Here is a 14661-nt window from a genome sequence, read left to right on the forward strand (position 1 = left end):
GGTCCCCCCCCCCCACCCTTCTTGCTTCCAGTAGGTTACGTGGGCAGGATGATCCTTTTTCCAAACAGTATGAAAATGTTGTTTAGGTGTGTAAAAGTGAAATAAGGTGTGACTTCTTTGACTTTATGCTCTGAAGACCTATTAAACAGACTCTTTTCTAAATGTTATTGTGCAAAAATGGAGTCACCTCATGGCAGAGGTGATATCTTCATAGTTTCATTTGTTTCATAGTTTCTAGGGTCGGAAGGGACCTAAGTAGATCATCTAGTCTGACCCCCTGCCATGGCAGGAAAGAGTACTGGGGTCAAACGACCCCAGCAAGGTGTACATCAAGCCTCCTCTTAAAGACCCCCAGGGTAGAAGCCAGCACCACTTCTCTTGGAATTCTCTTTCATTAGACCAACTAGATATTTGCCAAAAAAAATGTTTGATGTACAAGCTTTCAGGCACACTCACCCTTCTTCAGGTACAGGAAAATGCAAAGATTTAAAATTTCTCCTAGGTGGAAATGAAAATACATATTTCACAGGAGAGCTGAAGGTGTTGTGAGATCTCCTGGTTGGAAAAGTTCATGTTTCATAGTTAAAAGTTCATGTTTCATGTTGTGCCTATTAGGCTCAGATAATAGAGCAGTCTGTTTACCTCGAAGTTGTCTGATGGCAAGCAGGATGTTGAATTATGCTTCCTTCTGGTTATGTTGTTTCACATTTCATGGGAGCACAAGGTGATGGAATGGTCTTCTGGTGATAAAAGATATCACCTCTACCACAAGTTCTGATTCTTTTTGCCTATAGACCAATACAGCTATGACCTGTAGCCCTGAAACTGTGCATAAATGTAATTTTGTTTGGCTTCTTTTTTTTTAGGTTTACTATGAGTTTCAACAGGCATAACTTGAAATATGATGTATTGCCCAAAAAGCCAAAAAGTGTGGCAAAGGATTGCTTAGATTGGATCAAAAAGCATCATCCATGTAAGTACTGAAGCCTTCTTGCAGTTTGGTGGGCTCATTCACATTGATATCAGTTGCAATCCTTGTTTAAGGCAATGGGAGATAGTATAATGTCATAAAACATTTTTATTTTCCTGCACCTTTCATAGGATACAGAGAAGAGCAAACGTGGGAGGCAAAATAATGGGATTGATTGATTTAAGGATTTGGGATTAATTGATAGGACATATTAAAGTATTTTTTCCTTCTGGGATTTGAAAAGCAGGAAGCGAATGGAAGGGATGCTTCTGTTAAAAATATTCAGACAAAAATATCTTCTATTGGCAGAGTTGCTTTTCCTCTGTAAACAGATATTGCATTTATTATTTTTAGCAACCTCTTCATAATGCAAAGCTGGTATGACGTAGGAAGTAGAAAACCCAACATCGCAGCACAAACTTTCTTTGTGTTCACAGATGACTCTGGAATAGTTTATTGCCTTTCACGGCATGAATGTGATTCAACAGCTAGAATTCTAAAGGATGGTGGTCTTGCTGCACTTGCCTATCATGCTGGCCTCCAGGATGCTGAAAGAGATCTTGTACAAAAAAAATGGATTAATCAGGAAGGCTGTCAGGTAAAAGCAAACAAGAGAAAGTTAATGGAGCTTCCACAGGATATGCTGGAATACTTGTGTATAAAAAAAAAAAAAAAAAAAAGAAAAATGAGAAAGTTGGTATACAACTTTTACAAAAGTACCTGTAAAATTAAATAATGTTTTAAGGACAGAGTTAGAAGAAAGGGCAGATGCTAAAGTCAGCATTGTTTCACATGGAACATTTTGAAGCTCTGGTAATAACATTTGTAAGAAGAAAGTAAAATATTTATACATGCAAAGGCCTTGAGCCTTGCAATACTGCTGTGACGTAGGAAGTAATTCTAGAGATGAAGGAAATGAGGCAGAAAGCAGTAATTTGCCCAAAATCACAGCCAGTGCATGTGAGAGCAGGACTAGAACTCTGATGTGCTCTCAAACACCAGACTCTTCTTTCTGAAGAAGTAACTGATGTTTATAAAGATTAGTTTTTTATTCTTCTTGGAGGGCACCAGCATTAATTTTACATTTTGTACTATAACATATTGCATCAATAATGAGCATAGTTCTGAGTGTATAATAGAATCATAGAGAAATAGGGCTGGAAGGGATCTCTAAAAGTCATTCAGTCCAACTAATCATCCCTATCCAAACCATCCAATACAATCTATAATCTAAACTCTATGTAAGACTACCATTGACCCTGACGCAACACAGACCTAACACCTGAACCTGCCACAAGTAAAGCAGGGGACCTACGGCAGCCAGCACCCTGCTTCTATGGACTGTTGTCAGTGGGCGCATCTACACGAGACGCTCACTGCGCAGTAGGGTGCTGGGCAAAAACCATGCTAATATGCTACTGCGTAGTAGTATTAGGCTACTGCACAGTAAGTGTCACTAAAAACTTGTGTGCTGGGACTACTGCCCAGTAGCGTGAGTCGCTGCACATTGGTTAACCAAGTACTATACTTAATGCACCATAACTGGCGCATTAATATAGACACACCCACTATATATTCAAGAGATCCCAGGTAGAGGCTGTGCCCCATGCTACAGAGGAAGACGACTCTCCCCCAGTCCATACCAATTTGACCATGAGGTAAAATTCCTTCCTGATCCCAGATATGATGTCAGTCTGACCCTGAGCAGAGGGGCAAGACCCTCTAGCCAGGAACCTCTGGGTTTGGTCCCAGCAGGAGCATTGGCATAGCCCAGTCAAAGTCCCCAGCTTTGGGCTGCAGCCAATGTCCAGTGCCTTTGAGGAAGGCTTTAGAACCCCCTGACACATGTAGCAGAAAGGGAGGGGAGCAACCAGCAAAGCCCAGAAGCCTGAGAAATCCCCGTAGTAGAACATAGGCGTTGCTACGCCTAGATCATTCCCGACCAGTGGCTATCCAACCTCTTGAACACCTCCAGGGACAGAGAGTCCACAGCTTCTCTATGCAGTCTTTTCCAGTGCTATAATAATGTATGACTTTTTTAATTCTAGGTCATATGTGCAACAATTGCTTTTGGCATGGGAATTGATAAACCAGATGTACGCTATGTGATCCACGCATCTCTCCCTAAATCAGTTGAAGGCTACTATCAAGAATCTGGCAGAGCTGGACGAGATGGTGAAACTTCTCACTGTCTGCTTTTTTATAGTTACAGTGACGTAACTAGGCTGAGAAGGCTAATATTAAGTAAGCAGCAACTCTTCATATCACCACAGGGTGACAATAAAATAAGCTTTTGTTCTGTTCTGATTTATAGGGTGGGCTGCCCTTTGAAAATGTTCAACATGCCATATACTGTCCTGCATCAGTATGGTTTCAGGGTTCCTCCAGCTTGCTTTTATGGTCTGTCCTAATTCTAAGGGATTCTAACATTGTTTTTTATTAAAACGCAAAATCAGTTTTTCCTTATTCTAAATTCCCAAGCCCTTCCTATTAATTAATTAAAACACTTTTGTGGCTTTCTTTTTATCTTGTCTGTTCTTAACATCTGGAAGTTTAAGTCAGTCTTGATGGACTTAAAACACATTGTTTTTATTTAGATAAATAATCTTATCTAACTATGGCTGCTTGAGGACTGCAGCATACATTTGATCAACAGTAATATACAGAAAGACTGAAGATGTGTAACTAATTCTGTTTCAGTGGAAAGAGATGGGAACAGTCATACAAAACAGACCCACTTTAACAACCTTTACAGTATGGTTCATTACTGTGAGAATGTAGTTGAATGTCGAAGAATTCAGCTTTTAGCCTATTTTGGAGAAACCAGTTTTAATCCTAACTTCTGTAAAGAACATCCAGAAGCAACTTGTGACAACTGCTCTAGAAAAAAGGTAAAAATTGCAGTTTCTGTATATGAGAGTTCTTAAACTTCCTTTGTGGTTACATACCTTAGAAAGACTTCTTAATATTGCACTCTTGAAGACAGAGAAATGCTGAACAGCACCTTGTGTGTCCTCTGGTATGGGGTGTTCTGAGCAGCTACTTGTGTACTCAAGAAACTTTTGGCAGGGGACTGATTAGATGCAAGGATGTCCTCAGCACTCCTTGCAGCCAGGACTAGATGGCACAGGATCTACTGGCATGGTAGCACACAACAGGAATTCACCATGGATCAATCCGGCAGCTGCCACAGAACGTGAAATTTAAAGCAACTTTGTGCTGCCAGGTGGCACAAAGAACTGATTTATTTGGAATGAGTGCAAGAGATTTTTTTTTCCTCCCTGCAAAATGTGAGGTTCTTTTAACAAACCTGCTGTTTCATTTTAACGGAGTTGTAGAGCAAGGGTGTCAAAGATAATGCCTGGAGGCCAGATCTGGTCCACAGTACCTACCTGTGGGTCTCAGACCATCCCCACATGCAGCATAGGGAGCTGATCTGGCATGCACTACACGCAGCCAGGGTTGTGGCCAGTACGTGTGCTGCACACAGCACCTGCACCTGATTAGTCCCACACACCATGGAGCATGTACTGTGGACTGGCCCTTGCACTGCCTGCAGTGTGCATGCTGCTCCAGCCCCATGTGCAATGCATGCCACACCAGCTCCATGCATGGCATGCAGCATGCAGAGCTGGTCTGGGGCACATGCTGCATATTGCACCTGCACCATTATGGTCTTGCATGTTGGATCTGGCCTAAGGTCGATCTGAGGGCCCAATCCAGCCTGTGGACGTAGCCCTGTGACCCTCATCTGTGCCACAGGACTAGATGATTTTGATATCTTTGGTTTAGAGGACTTCAGACACTAATGCCCTGATGCCCTCTTGAGGTTAATAATTAGTTTGTTCCTATTTTGCAGGTAGGGAAACTCAGACAGAAGTATTGCTCTTCAGTCTGGTGCTCAGACCACTATCCCAGCTCTTCTCAGCTTTTAAACCAGGGATGTTGTTGTTTTTTAATCATTATTCAGCATCAGTAAAAACAAAGCCGTAGCTTGCTCTCCATGTTTTAAAATTGAGGCATCTACCACTCATTAATTTTAAAAGCTCTATATTTATTTCTGGGATCTTTTAAAAATAACTGATTTCAATTAACAAAGTACTTAAATTGTATTATTTATAGTTTGAGTGCATAGCTTATTAAATCGATTGCATTAATTTTGTGGAACTGTAAAAAGCTGTAAAATCTTATTTGTTTTGCATTTTCAAAGGATCGTTAAGTAATCCAGAATTCCCATGGTGATGCTATAACATTACAAACATAGTAAATAAGCAATAACTGCTTCTGTGTATAGATCAAAATGAACTCCACATTGAAAGAACCCACTAATGAAAAACAAAGTTGTCAGTAGTGAGTTGGAATTCGTTGTGGTGGAAATAAACGCCTATTAAAAATAAAAATAAATATATCCTTACAGGATTATAAATCCAGAAATGTGACGGATGATGTGAAAAGTATTGTAAGATTTGTTCAGGAGCACTGTGGACAGAGAGGAGGAAGAAGAAGTGCAGGAAACGGAGGTTCTGGGAGGTATACATTGAACATGATGACTGACATTTTCTTGGGTAAGTTCTGTTCTTTGAACAAGTGCTAAATGTTTGTTGAGGGTCAAATCCCAGCTATATTTCTAAGGCCTGGGCAGTAGCTTGAAATGAAATAAAGAAACAAAACTATCCTTCCCCTAAGCCAAGGCCCCTGGAAGACATTCAGTGAAAGGTGCTGTGGGATCTGTTGTGTGATCCCAAGTCATGCTTTCTATTGTGCTGCATGTACATGGCAGGAGACTCCATATTACTGGTGCAGGAGAAGCCCAGGATCATAATCCCAGGCTCCCCCTGGACTGTTAAGTAGCAAGCCAGTCAACTGATACCTGCTCCCACCCTTGGGACTGCATTGGAGTTGGGGGCTGCAATGCACCCCTAAGGCTGGGAGCCCAAATCAGCTGATGCCTGGCCACATGTGCAGTTTAAGAGATGAGGGGAACCAGCCACAAAAGGCGCCTCTACACGAGCACCAGGGTTGCTCCAATTCCAGCACATTGGAGCAGACTATTAATCGAGTTTGCTGGAGTATGGCAGTTGCCCTGCTCCAGCAGCCTCCTATCTCGTGTATCCACATCCCTGCGCTTAAAAATGACAGTGAAGGTGCATGAACTAAAGCTCATTGAATGAGCTGTAGTCCAAGCGCCCCCACCACCATTTTTAAGTATGAGGACACTGATACAGGAAATGCAGCGGTGCTGCAATTAGAGCAGTCCTTGGAGCTGCTTTTATTAAGGCACTGCCCTCATCCCCACCTCCAAAGCCCATGTAAAAGTGCACAAAGCTGTTATATATTTTGGGTAATTGTGGCTTATTCCATGTTTTATTGCGCCATTAATTGCATTAATGTGTGGCCAGGTTACTATTAAAGACTTGATTAACTGGTTAATCACATCTTAAGTGTAACATCTGCCAGGGGTCCAAGTGACACACACTCTGGAACAAATAAAGCCACCCTTTTAACATGATTGTGTCAGGTAGACATATGTCTGTATATAGTGTGATATGATAATTAAATTGAAGTTCTTGTGCATCACACTCTTTATGTGAGCAGACTAGGAAATGGCTTCATAAGCTACCATAGTTTTGTGCTGTACTGATTTATTCTGGCAAATCAATTCTGTTACTTTTACTGCACAGGTGTGAAAAGTGCAAAGATTCGGACTGGCATATTTGGGAAGGGAGCTGCCTACTCAAGACATAATGCTGAACGGCTCTTTAGGAAGCTGGTGCTGGACAAGATCCTGGATGAAGATTTGTATATCACTGCGAATGACCAAGCAGTATCATACGTAATTGTAGGAGAGCGAGCACAGGCTGTACTAAATGGGTATCTAGAGGCGCGTACCAAATATATCTATTTCTTGGAATCCGAGTGCTTGCTTCTGTATTAAAATGACACTGATGTTGCATTTTTTCTATTTAAAAAAAAAAGTGTTGTCTGGAATTCAGAGTGTGAACGACAGGGTAGTTTAGAAACGAAGCACGTGTCAACAAACTTCAGTACAAAGGTGGGTTATGTTCTGGCAGATATGGGGCTTAGCATGACCTAAAAATGAGACATGGGAGGCAACAACCTGCAAGAGAAGACGTTGAATTGAGAGAAAAGTCTGTCTGCCTAGACTGTGGGAAAGAGGTTAAAGGAAGGAGTAACTGTTTCTGTGAGTGAGTGAGTGTTTTAGGGCAGGCGGGGGAAAGGTTGGGTTTTGCCCATCCCCTTTTTAGCCCTAGCCCTTTCTGTCACCCTTGTCTTTTGCAGCCAGTGTTGAGCTCTGGTGAAAGCTGCAGTTCGGGGGGTTGCAGAGCCTGCTTTATGGCCTATTGATGCCACAACTCCACACCAGGTAGCGTGTAGGTCAGGAGAAACCCTTCAAGCACCCAGGCCTCAGCATTAGCTCACACACAACTAGCTTTGCTTTTGATTGTGGTTTGGATGGGATTTTGTTTCTGTTTCAGACCCCCAGCCCCTTGTAGGAAAGGGCTGCAGGATTCAACAGGTTAGAGCTAAGAGCGTGGATCCCTGGTGAAAGTCTGAAAATGTGAGAAAAGGTTGTTTTAGCTCACAGAACAGATCATCCAGAGCAGGGGTGTCAAACTCATTGGAGTTGGTGGGCCAGATCCAGGCTTTGGTGCTTCTGGTCATGGCTACCAGAGCCACTGTGTCCACATGTGAGGGTTAATGCTGTAACACTGTGGGTGCTGGTGCCACCAAGGCAGAGCTGTGGCAGCCACAGCAAGAAGCCTTGTGGACTGTATCTAAAACTAGGTCATATGGATCATGAAGTCCTGCAGGCCAGATGTTTGACACCCCTAATCTTGAGTTTCATAGATGTTAGGGGCTGGAAGGGACCTGACAGATCATCGGGTCCAACCCCCCTACACTTGGGCAGGAAAGACTGCTGGGGTCAGATGACCCCAGCAAGATGGTTTCTTGTTGTTGGGGGACACACAAAATGTTGAAGGTAAACAGTTTCATGTTCCTTCCTCCAGCTATTCCTGTCTTGTTTAATAAAGGCAGGTTTCTGCTATTCAGCAGCTCAGTTGTTTCCTTAATGGTTGTTGTGATACAAATAACTTGTTAGTACACTAACTATTTTCATTTTAACAGGTGCAGTTTCATGAAACAGAGTCTGCCAGCAGTCTCCGAAAGCAAAGGGCTTCAGTGACAAAAATGTCACAACGGGAAGAAATGGTTAAGAAATGCCTTGTGGAGCTTACAGATATGTGCAAAACTCTTGGGAAAATCTTTGATGTCCATTATTTCAATATTTTTAACACTTCTACTCTCAAGAGAATAGCAGGTAAGTTTTACTTTTCCTTCTTTGGAACTTCCTTGTGGAAAAGGCAATTATATTATAGTCTTTTCCAGTAGAAATTAGAAAAACTTAATTTCTATCCTGAGCTAGCCAGGCTGTTTCTATAAATCATGGATTAATCCTGCCCTTTGTGGGAATCACTGGTACAGCAAAACTCTTGATCTTGTGTTTTACGAGTCCTTCTAGTTCAGAACAGGACTCATCACTGGATTGGCCCTCACACTTATAGAATCATAAATTCATAGAACATGAGGTCTGGGAGGGACCTCAGGAGGTCCCATCTAGTCCAACCTCCTGCTCAAAGCAGGACCAGCCCCAGCCCCAGCTACATCATCCCAGCCAGCCCTTTGTTGAGCTGGGCCTTAAAAACTCAAGCATGGAGAGTCCACAACCGCTAGGTAGCCTGTTCCAGTGCTTCACCACCCACCTAGTGAGAGTTTTTCCTAGTATCCAGCCTAAACCTTCCTTACTGCAGCCTGAGCCCATTGCTCCTTGTCCTGTCGTCTGCTCCCACTGAGAAGTCCAGCTCCATCCTCTTTGCAGCCCCCCTGCAGGGAGCTGAAGGCTGCTATTCAATCCCCCTTGGTCTTCGTTTCTGCAGACTAAATCAGCCCACTTCCCTCAGCCTCTCCTCACCAGTCCTGTCCCCCAGCCCCCCCCCGACTTGGGAGCAATAGTATGAGGACAATCTAAATACTTGCCTTCTGGTGTTTGTTTTATACTAGTCATCTTGAGGTGCTCGTCTGCTGGGAGGCATGTCTGTATCCACTTGGGGACCTAACATGTGCTATGATACCTGTGTGGGTGAATTTCCTGTGTACTACTTGCTCTGTGATGATGTTTTGTCCTGATTTCTCTCCAAATCTCTTCCTAAGATCATGCCCACCAGTGCATATTTATTGTCTTTTTGCACATTAACCTTTGAAAACTCTTCAAAAAGGACTTGAGAGACTTTTCTTTGGGTCCAGTGTGTAGTTGGTTTAGTATGTGGATGCTGGCTTCTAGTTCTGATAGCTATCTTTTGATACAGTTTCCAAAAATATGTTTGTGAGAACTGGTTGTCTAATTTATTCCAGTCTCTGTTTAATTTGCATTTTAAAGGTACAATTGTTCCTTAATTTAAAAAAATGTATGCACAAAATCTTTATCTAATCCAATTTCTTTACATTTGTATCTAGAAACTTTGTCTTCTGACATGGAGGTTTTGCTTCAGATTGATGGTGTTACAGAGGACAAACTGGAGAAGTATGGCGCTGAAATAATTAAAGTCATGCAGAAGTACTCTGAATGGACACTGCCAGGTTTTAGTATCCCTTGTATCTAAATGTGTGTGTGGGGGGGTTTAATGATTAAAATCTTCCACATATGGACTTAACGTAAACAGACAACCATGTTTAAGTCATACAGATTTATGGCCTACTCGGACATAAGATAGAATGGAAAGCTCCATGGATTTGCAGAGCACATAGAGGTCCTTAACCAGGCTAGGAAGTTGAAAATTCATTCTAACTTTAAAGAAACTGGGCTTCAGATTGGCACTTTGAGTAAGGAAAACTGAATGCTACTTTTCTGGGAATAAAGAGGAGGCTAAGGGTTCAGTGCTTTGCACTGCATTTTTCTATTCACATCAGCTGTCTATGGGGTAGAATTGCAGTATGTACAAATACTGCAACGACTGATAGATAACAGCTACCTTGTGCACTTCATGGTATCTGACATCTAGTCCAGTTCTCCACTGGTTTGTGCTGTGCTCACATGCAAATAACTTCCAAAAATGTAGATGCAAAATGCTGCTGAATCAAAATGGTAACATTTCACTCTGAGCTCACCCAGATACAATTAACCACACAAAATACACCACAGATTCTAGCACCATGCGACTAGTACATCAGGTAACTTCTTCTGAGCCTTGTGCTGTAGCCCACCTCAGAATGACAAAATCTAAATCTTGCAGAGATCGGCTACTGAATGCTGCACGGGCTTGCAATTGTAAGTGTATTTTTAGTTTCGCTAGAGGAAGCTGTGGGTCCTCAACTAGCAGAAGCAGTAAAGTAATTGCCACAGCTGCTGTGAGTGCATGCCTGGCAGAGGGTGGGGATGAGGAAGTTCCCTTGGAATAAAAAGTTGGCTGCGTAATTTATCATTTTGGTATTTATGATGCTGCATCGTGTAGCATTTATTCCAATCAGTGTTGGTTGGGAGTGGGCTCTTAGTCACGTTGCTGAGGTTTTCAGCTAAGGGTGGTATTAAACATGGATTCTTTAACTTGGGTGATGTTAAAACTTTGCCACAAGCATTGGTGGACTGTGACTATCCATCCCTGCTTAGCTGATGAGGGAAGGGTCTGGCAGTAGCACAGAGCCAGCAGTGAGGCTTGTGTACCACATCATTACCAGCACGATGTAGAAAAGGACCTCATCGGAGAAAAAGGGGTTGGATGTTACTTCTTCATGTTCGGCTGATCTGGAGCTGCACTTAGGCTGTTCTCCGACAGGAATAAGGGTCCCTAAGAAGGGTTCTGGGGAAGGTGCTGAGCATCACTCTCATGAAGGCAGTGCAGAGTTTTCAGCCACTTTGCACAAAATGTCATTGCTTGCTGGTAGTATTTTAGCCCAAGGTTATGAGCTTTTTGTGTTAGCCAATATAATTCAGTTGTGTTGTTTTTATACCCAATGTCCATTCGTAGAAGAAGATTATGCAACTGCAGGCAAAGGGCCTGGGAGTGCAGGAATGCTTGAGAGCGATGAGGAGTCAGAAGAAACGGGCACAACTTCAAGCTATTTTAACAACAGGACAAACAAAGGAAAGAGGAGGAAAAGGTTTCCACCCTTCAAACAAGCCAAGAAGAAAAAAACAAGCCAGGGTGGTGGTCAACAGTCTTATTCAAAGGGGTATGTCGTTTTGTTGCTGTTTGCAATGTTTCTGAAATGAAACCAAAGTTAGTAGGAAAGTGGATGGGGAGAGCAGCATGAAAAGCATGGATTTGGAAGTATGGATTTGTTTCTTCAAGAGGCAAGGACTTTTAGGGGGTGTGATATCTTTTATTGAACCCACTGCATGGTTGGACTTGTTACTTCCTTGATTGTTTATTACTGTACAGTGGTGCTGGGCACACTGCAGAAACTGGCTAACCCCAGTGGCTCCAGAAGTGAATGATTCTTGTACAGGTGTGAGGAGCGCCTCTCACTTCAATGTTTGTGAAGGGTTTAGAGGGTGGAACGCAAAGCAAATGAGCTTGAGTCACAGTAATCTCCTTGCTCTTAAAGAATCCAGGAAGGGATGTGTTTTAAGTGGAAAACAGTTGGAAGGGGTTTGAAGTAAGACATTTCTCGCCTTACTTCCTCATGTATGCTCTGTACACAAGTGCCATTTTAGTTAAGTTAAGGAGGTGGCAGGCTTAGAAGCGACCCATCCCATAGAATGACAGCAAACTGAAAGAGCCAAGGACTGAAAAGATGACAACTAATTACATAAGAAATATTTTCAGATAAGGAAAAAATGTTCTAAATATGCTTCCGTGCCTTCTCTCTGGAATCTGCCTCCTGTTCAGTTGCTTGATTTTTGGAGGGGGCAGAAAGGCAGGCTTTCCAAACTCTGTATGGGTCCCCAGCGGGTTCATAGCTCTACTTTGGTCATACCACATGGGGCAGAAATTGGGCAGGCTCTTCTCCATCTGGCTGTAATCGCAGCGTGTGGCCCCAGCAGTCTGCTAGTCCTTGGCCCTCTCCCCCTGGTTTCACCACATGCGATGAGCCTTTCCAGCTCCTAGGCATACAGAGATCCTGGGTAAGCCAGGCTTTGCTCCAGCCTCCAGGACTGAAACGTCCATCTTGCCTTTCAGATGAACCTTTTTTGCTGTCTGTTAACATAGCTACTGCTGTAGCATAAGCGATAGTAGTCTGTCCAGGATTTATAGTTCAGACCTGGATGATGCATGACAAAGGGGAAAAGTTGTAGATTTTAATAATAATAGTAATAGTAGTAGTAATATTATTATTATTATTATTATTATTACTTTTTCCCCTTAAAAAGAAACTAGAAAAATAAATCCACAGTGTTTAAAAAGACAGTGACATGTAGGCCAGTTGCCTAGGATGAATTTGGTAAGTTGGCTATAGGTTTAACACTTCTGTTCTAAATGAAAGAAAATATAGGGATTGATGTTGGTTGGTATCACGCTGATGTACTAAAAAGGTTTTTCTCTCTCTTTAAATTCCTAGGGGTTACAGCAAATACAAAAAGACATTCAACTCCAAAGCCTCAGCTGCACCTAGTTACAGCTCATCAACATATGGGATGACAGCAGCGCCAGGACTCAGTAGGAAACTGGGGATTATGGCACCACCGAAGCCTCAAAATAGACAGTTCCTTAAACCTTCATATTCATTATTATAACTGCTAGAATGAAACTGTATATAACTACCTCTCTGTGTGTTCAGCCTGTCTTGTACTAACTGTTATCTGGTTTTGAAACTATTTAATGTCTGCATATATCTGTACATTTTGTTTTCCAAATCCAAAAGGTAATGTTTAAATAAATGTTTTTAATGACCTACATTCATTCAGAACTTCTATACTTTTTTTTTCTCCATGCTAAATATTGATCGCATAGGAGAGCCTGCTCATTTTGATTAGGAATAGAAGCCTGAGTGTTTTCTTGGGATTAATTATTGCAAAACGGCCCTAATTCTTTGACAGCTATGTTTGGAGTGTGCTTTTCTGGCAACGAGCTCAAAACCCCTTGCTAGAAAAGGTGCTTGGAGTCAGGAATCAGGGACATATTTGGTAGCCATGTTGGTCTGAGACAAAGAAATGCAAAAATCTAGAACTCGTTTCAGAAATGATACCTTTTATTAGACCCACTGGGAAATTGCGAAAAAAATATCTTTTTCTGCAAGCTTTCGGGCTCAAAAGTCAGGAATAACACTGACCATGCTAATAAGAGGTACCGCTTCTAGCTGCCTCCATTCTCCACTGTCAGTCCTTTCAGTAGCTCAGAAAGTACTTTACTGATCTCAGAACCATTTCTGGACAACGCATAAGTATTCAGATGACTTTCTCATGGTTTTAGACACGAGCTTAATTCAGTTCTGTGTTTGATAGTCGTAGACCTGGGCCTGCCTGGGGAATCTGAAGCCCACATACAGAACTTATGCCAAAGCTGCAAGGCTGCTGTGGTCTGTGACAGACCAGCCTTGAAAAGAAGGGCACACGAGTGTCGTCTTGCCTTTGCAGGTGGTCTGTAGCCTGTGCTGTCCAGAGCTCAGGGGCCACGTGCCCACTTGATACATGAATGTACAAAGCTATACTTTTATAGACTGTTTTGTAGGCTTTCAAGGCCAGGAGAGACTACTGCAATGATCTAGTCTGAACCCCTGAAATACATGAGAGAAGTTTGTCAAACCTGTAACTTCTGGCTAAACTTTACAGCTTGTCTTTTCATCCCAAAGACTCAACGATGGAAAATACTACGTGCCAACAGGTTGTGCCGATGGTTAATAATTTTCACTGCTGGTCACGTGGATATTATTTTTAGCTTGGATTTGTCTAGGACTCTAACCTTTTCCTTTTGTCTGCTGGAGTAAAGACCACGCCATTGAAGATCTTGTTATGAGGGGACTCAGCCCATAACTAAATCATTCCTTCACTACCTGTTTTGACCAATTAGCTTGAATGCTTCTGGGTGAGACCCAGCAGGAGACTCGGGGACCTGTGTGTTTGGTACCTGCATCCCACAAAGTTAAATGCAGTGCACGGATAAAGTCGGGCAAGGCTTTTTGGGTCAATGTGGTGGTCTCTTATTAGACCGATGCAATTGCTGGAAAAAAGTTCTTTGCAAGCAGCTGACTTGTGACCCCCTGATGGTGTCAGATGCTGTGAGGGGCTCCTCTTCCTGGCAGGACATGCGGCAGGGGCACAGGACGCTTGTTGCGGGGTCCCATGCTCGGACCATCAGCATCTCAGCCATTGGCTGATGGGCCTTCAGATTCCTCCTGGGATCTCCACGCACCGCGAGCAGCGGATTCAAAAGAGCGGGTCTGAATGAACTGAATCGGATTCGGATCCTTCCTAAGGCCTTGATGCGGGACAGATCTGAATCCAGTTCGGTCCGTTCAGCTTTGCTCCCTGTGGTAGGAAGGGTTCGCATTCAGTCCCTTCGGACCCGGCTGCTTCGCAGTCACTCTACTTTGGGGGTCATCCCGCTCGCTCGTGTGCAGGCGGAAGCGCCGGCGCCCCTCGGCCCCGTCCCCTCCGCGCCGGGGGGAGGGAAGCCGGTGAGGAGGAGGCGGGACCGCGTAGCCGAGATGCCGCGGGCCTGGGAAGGCCGTGAGGC

The 14661-nt window shown here is 43.2% G+C and overlaps 1 protein-coding gene across 2 annotated transcripts in view; it reads left to right on the forward strand.

Moving 5' to 3' along the window:
* Positions 1 to 12892, forward strand: part of BLM (Bloom syndrome RecQ like helicase) — a 33224-nt gene extending 20332 nt beyond the window's left edge. For both annotated transcript variants that reach the window (XM_019503871.1, XM_019503872.1), the window contains exons 13-22: positions 867 to 973; positions 1408 to 1568; positions 3019 to 3214; positions 3671 to 3861; positions 5388 to 5535; positions 6652 to 6851; positions 8120 to 8312; positions 9506 to 9628; positions 11014 to 11218; positions 12548 to 12892. In XM_019503871.1, coding sequence (XP_019359416.1) covers positions 867 to 973; positions 1408 to 1568; positions 3019 to 3214; positions 3671 to 3861; positions 5388 to 5535; positions 6652 to 6851; positions 8120 to 8312; positions 9506 to 9628; positions 11014 to 11218; positions 12548 to 12722 — 1699 coding nt within the window. In that variant the 3' untranslated portion in view covers positions 12723 to 12892. The remainder of the gene's footprint in view (positions 1 to 866; positions 974 to 1407; positions 1569 to 3018; positions 3215 to 3670; positions 3862 to 5387; positions 5536 to 6651; positions 6852 to 8119; positions 8313 to 9505; positions 9629 to 11013; positions 11219 to 12547) is intronic.
* The last annotated feature ends 1769 nt before the right edge of the window (positions 12893 to 14661 follow it).

The sequence above is a fragment of the Gavialis gangeticus genome, unplaced genomic scaffold, assembly GCF_001723915.1.
Source record: "Gavialis gangeticus isolate Ggan-Ray unplaced genomic scaffold, GavGan_comp1, whole genome shotgun sequence".
Taxonomy (NCBI): Eukaryota; Metazoa; Chordata; order Crocodylia; family Gavialidae; genus Gavialis; species Gavialis gangeticus.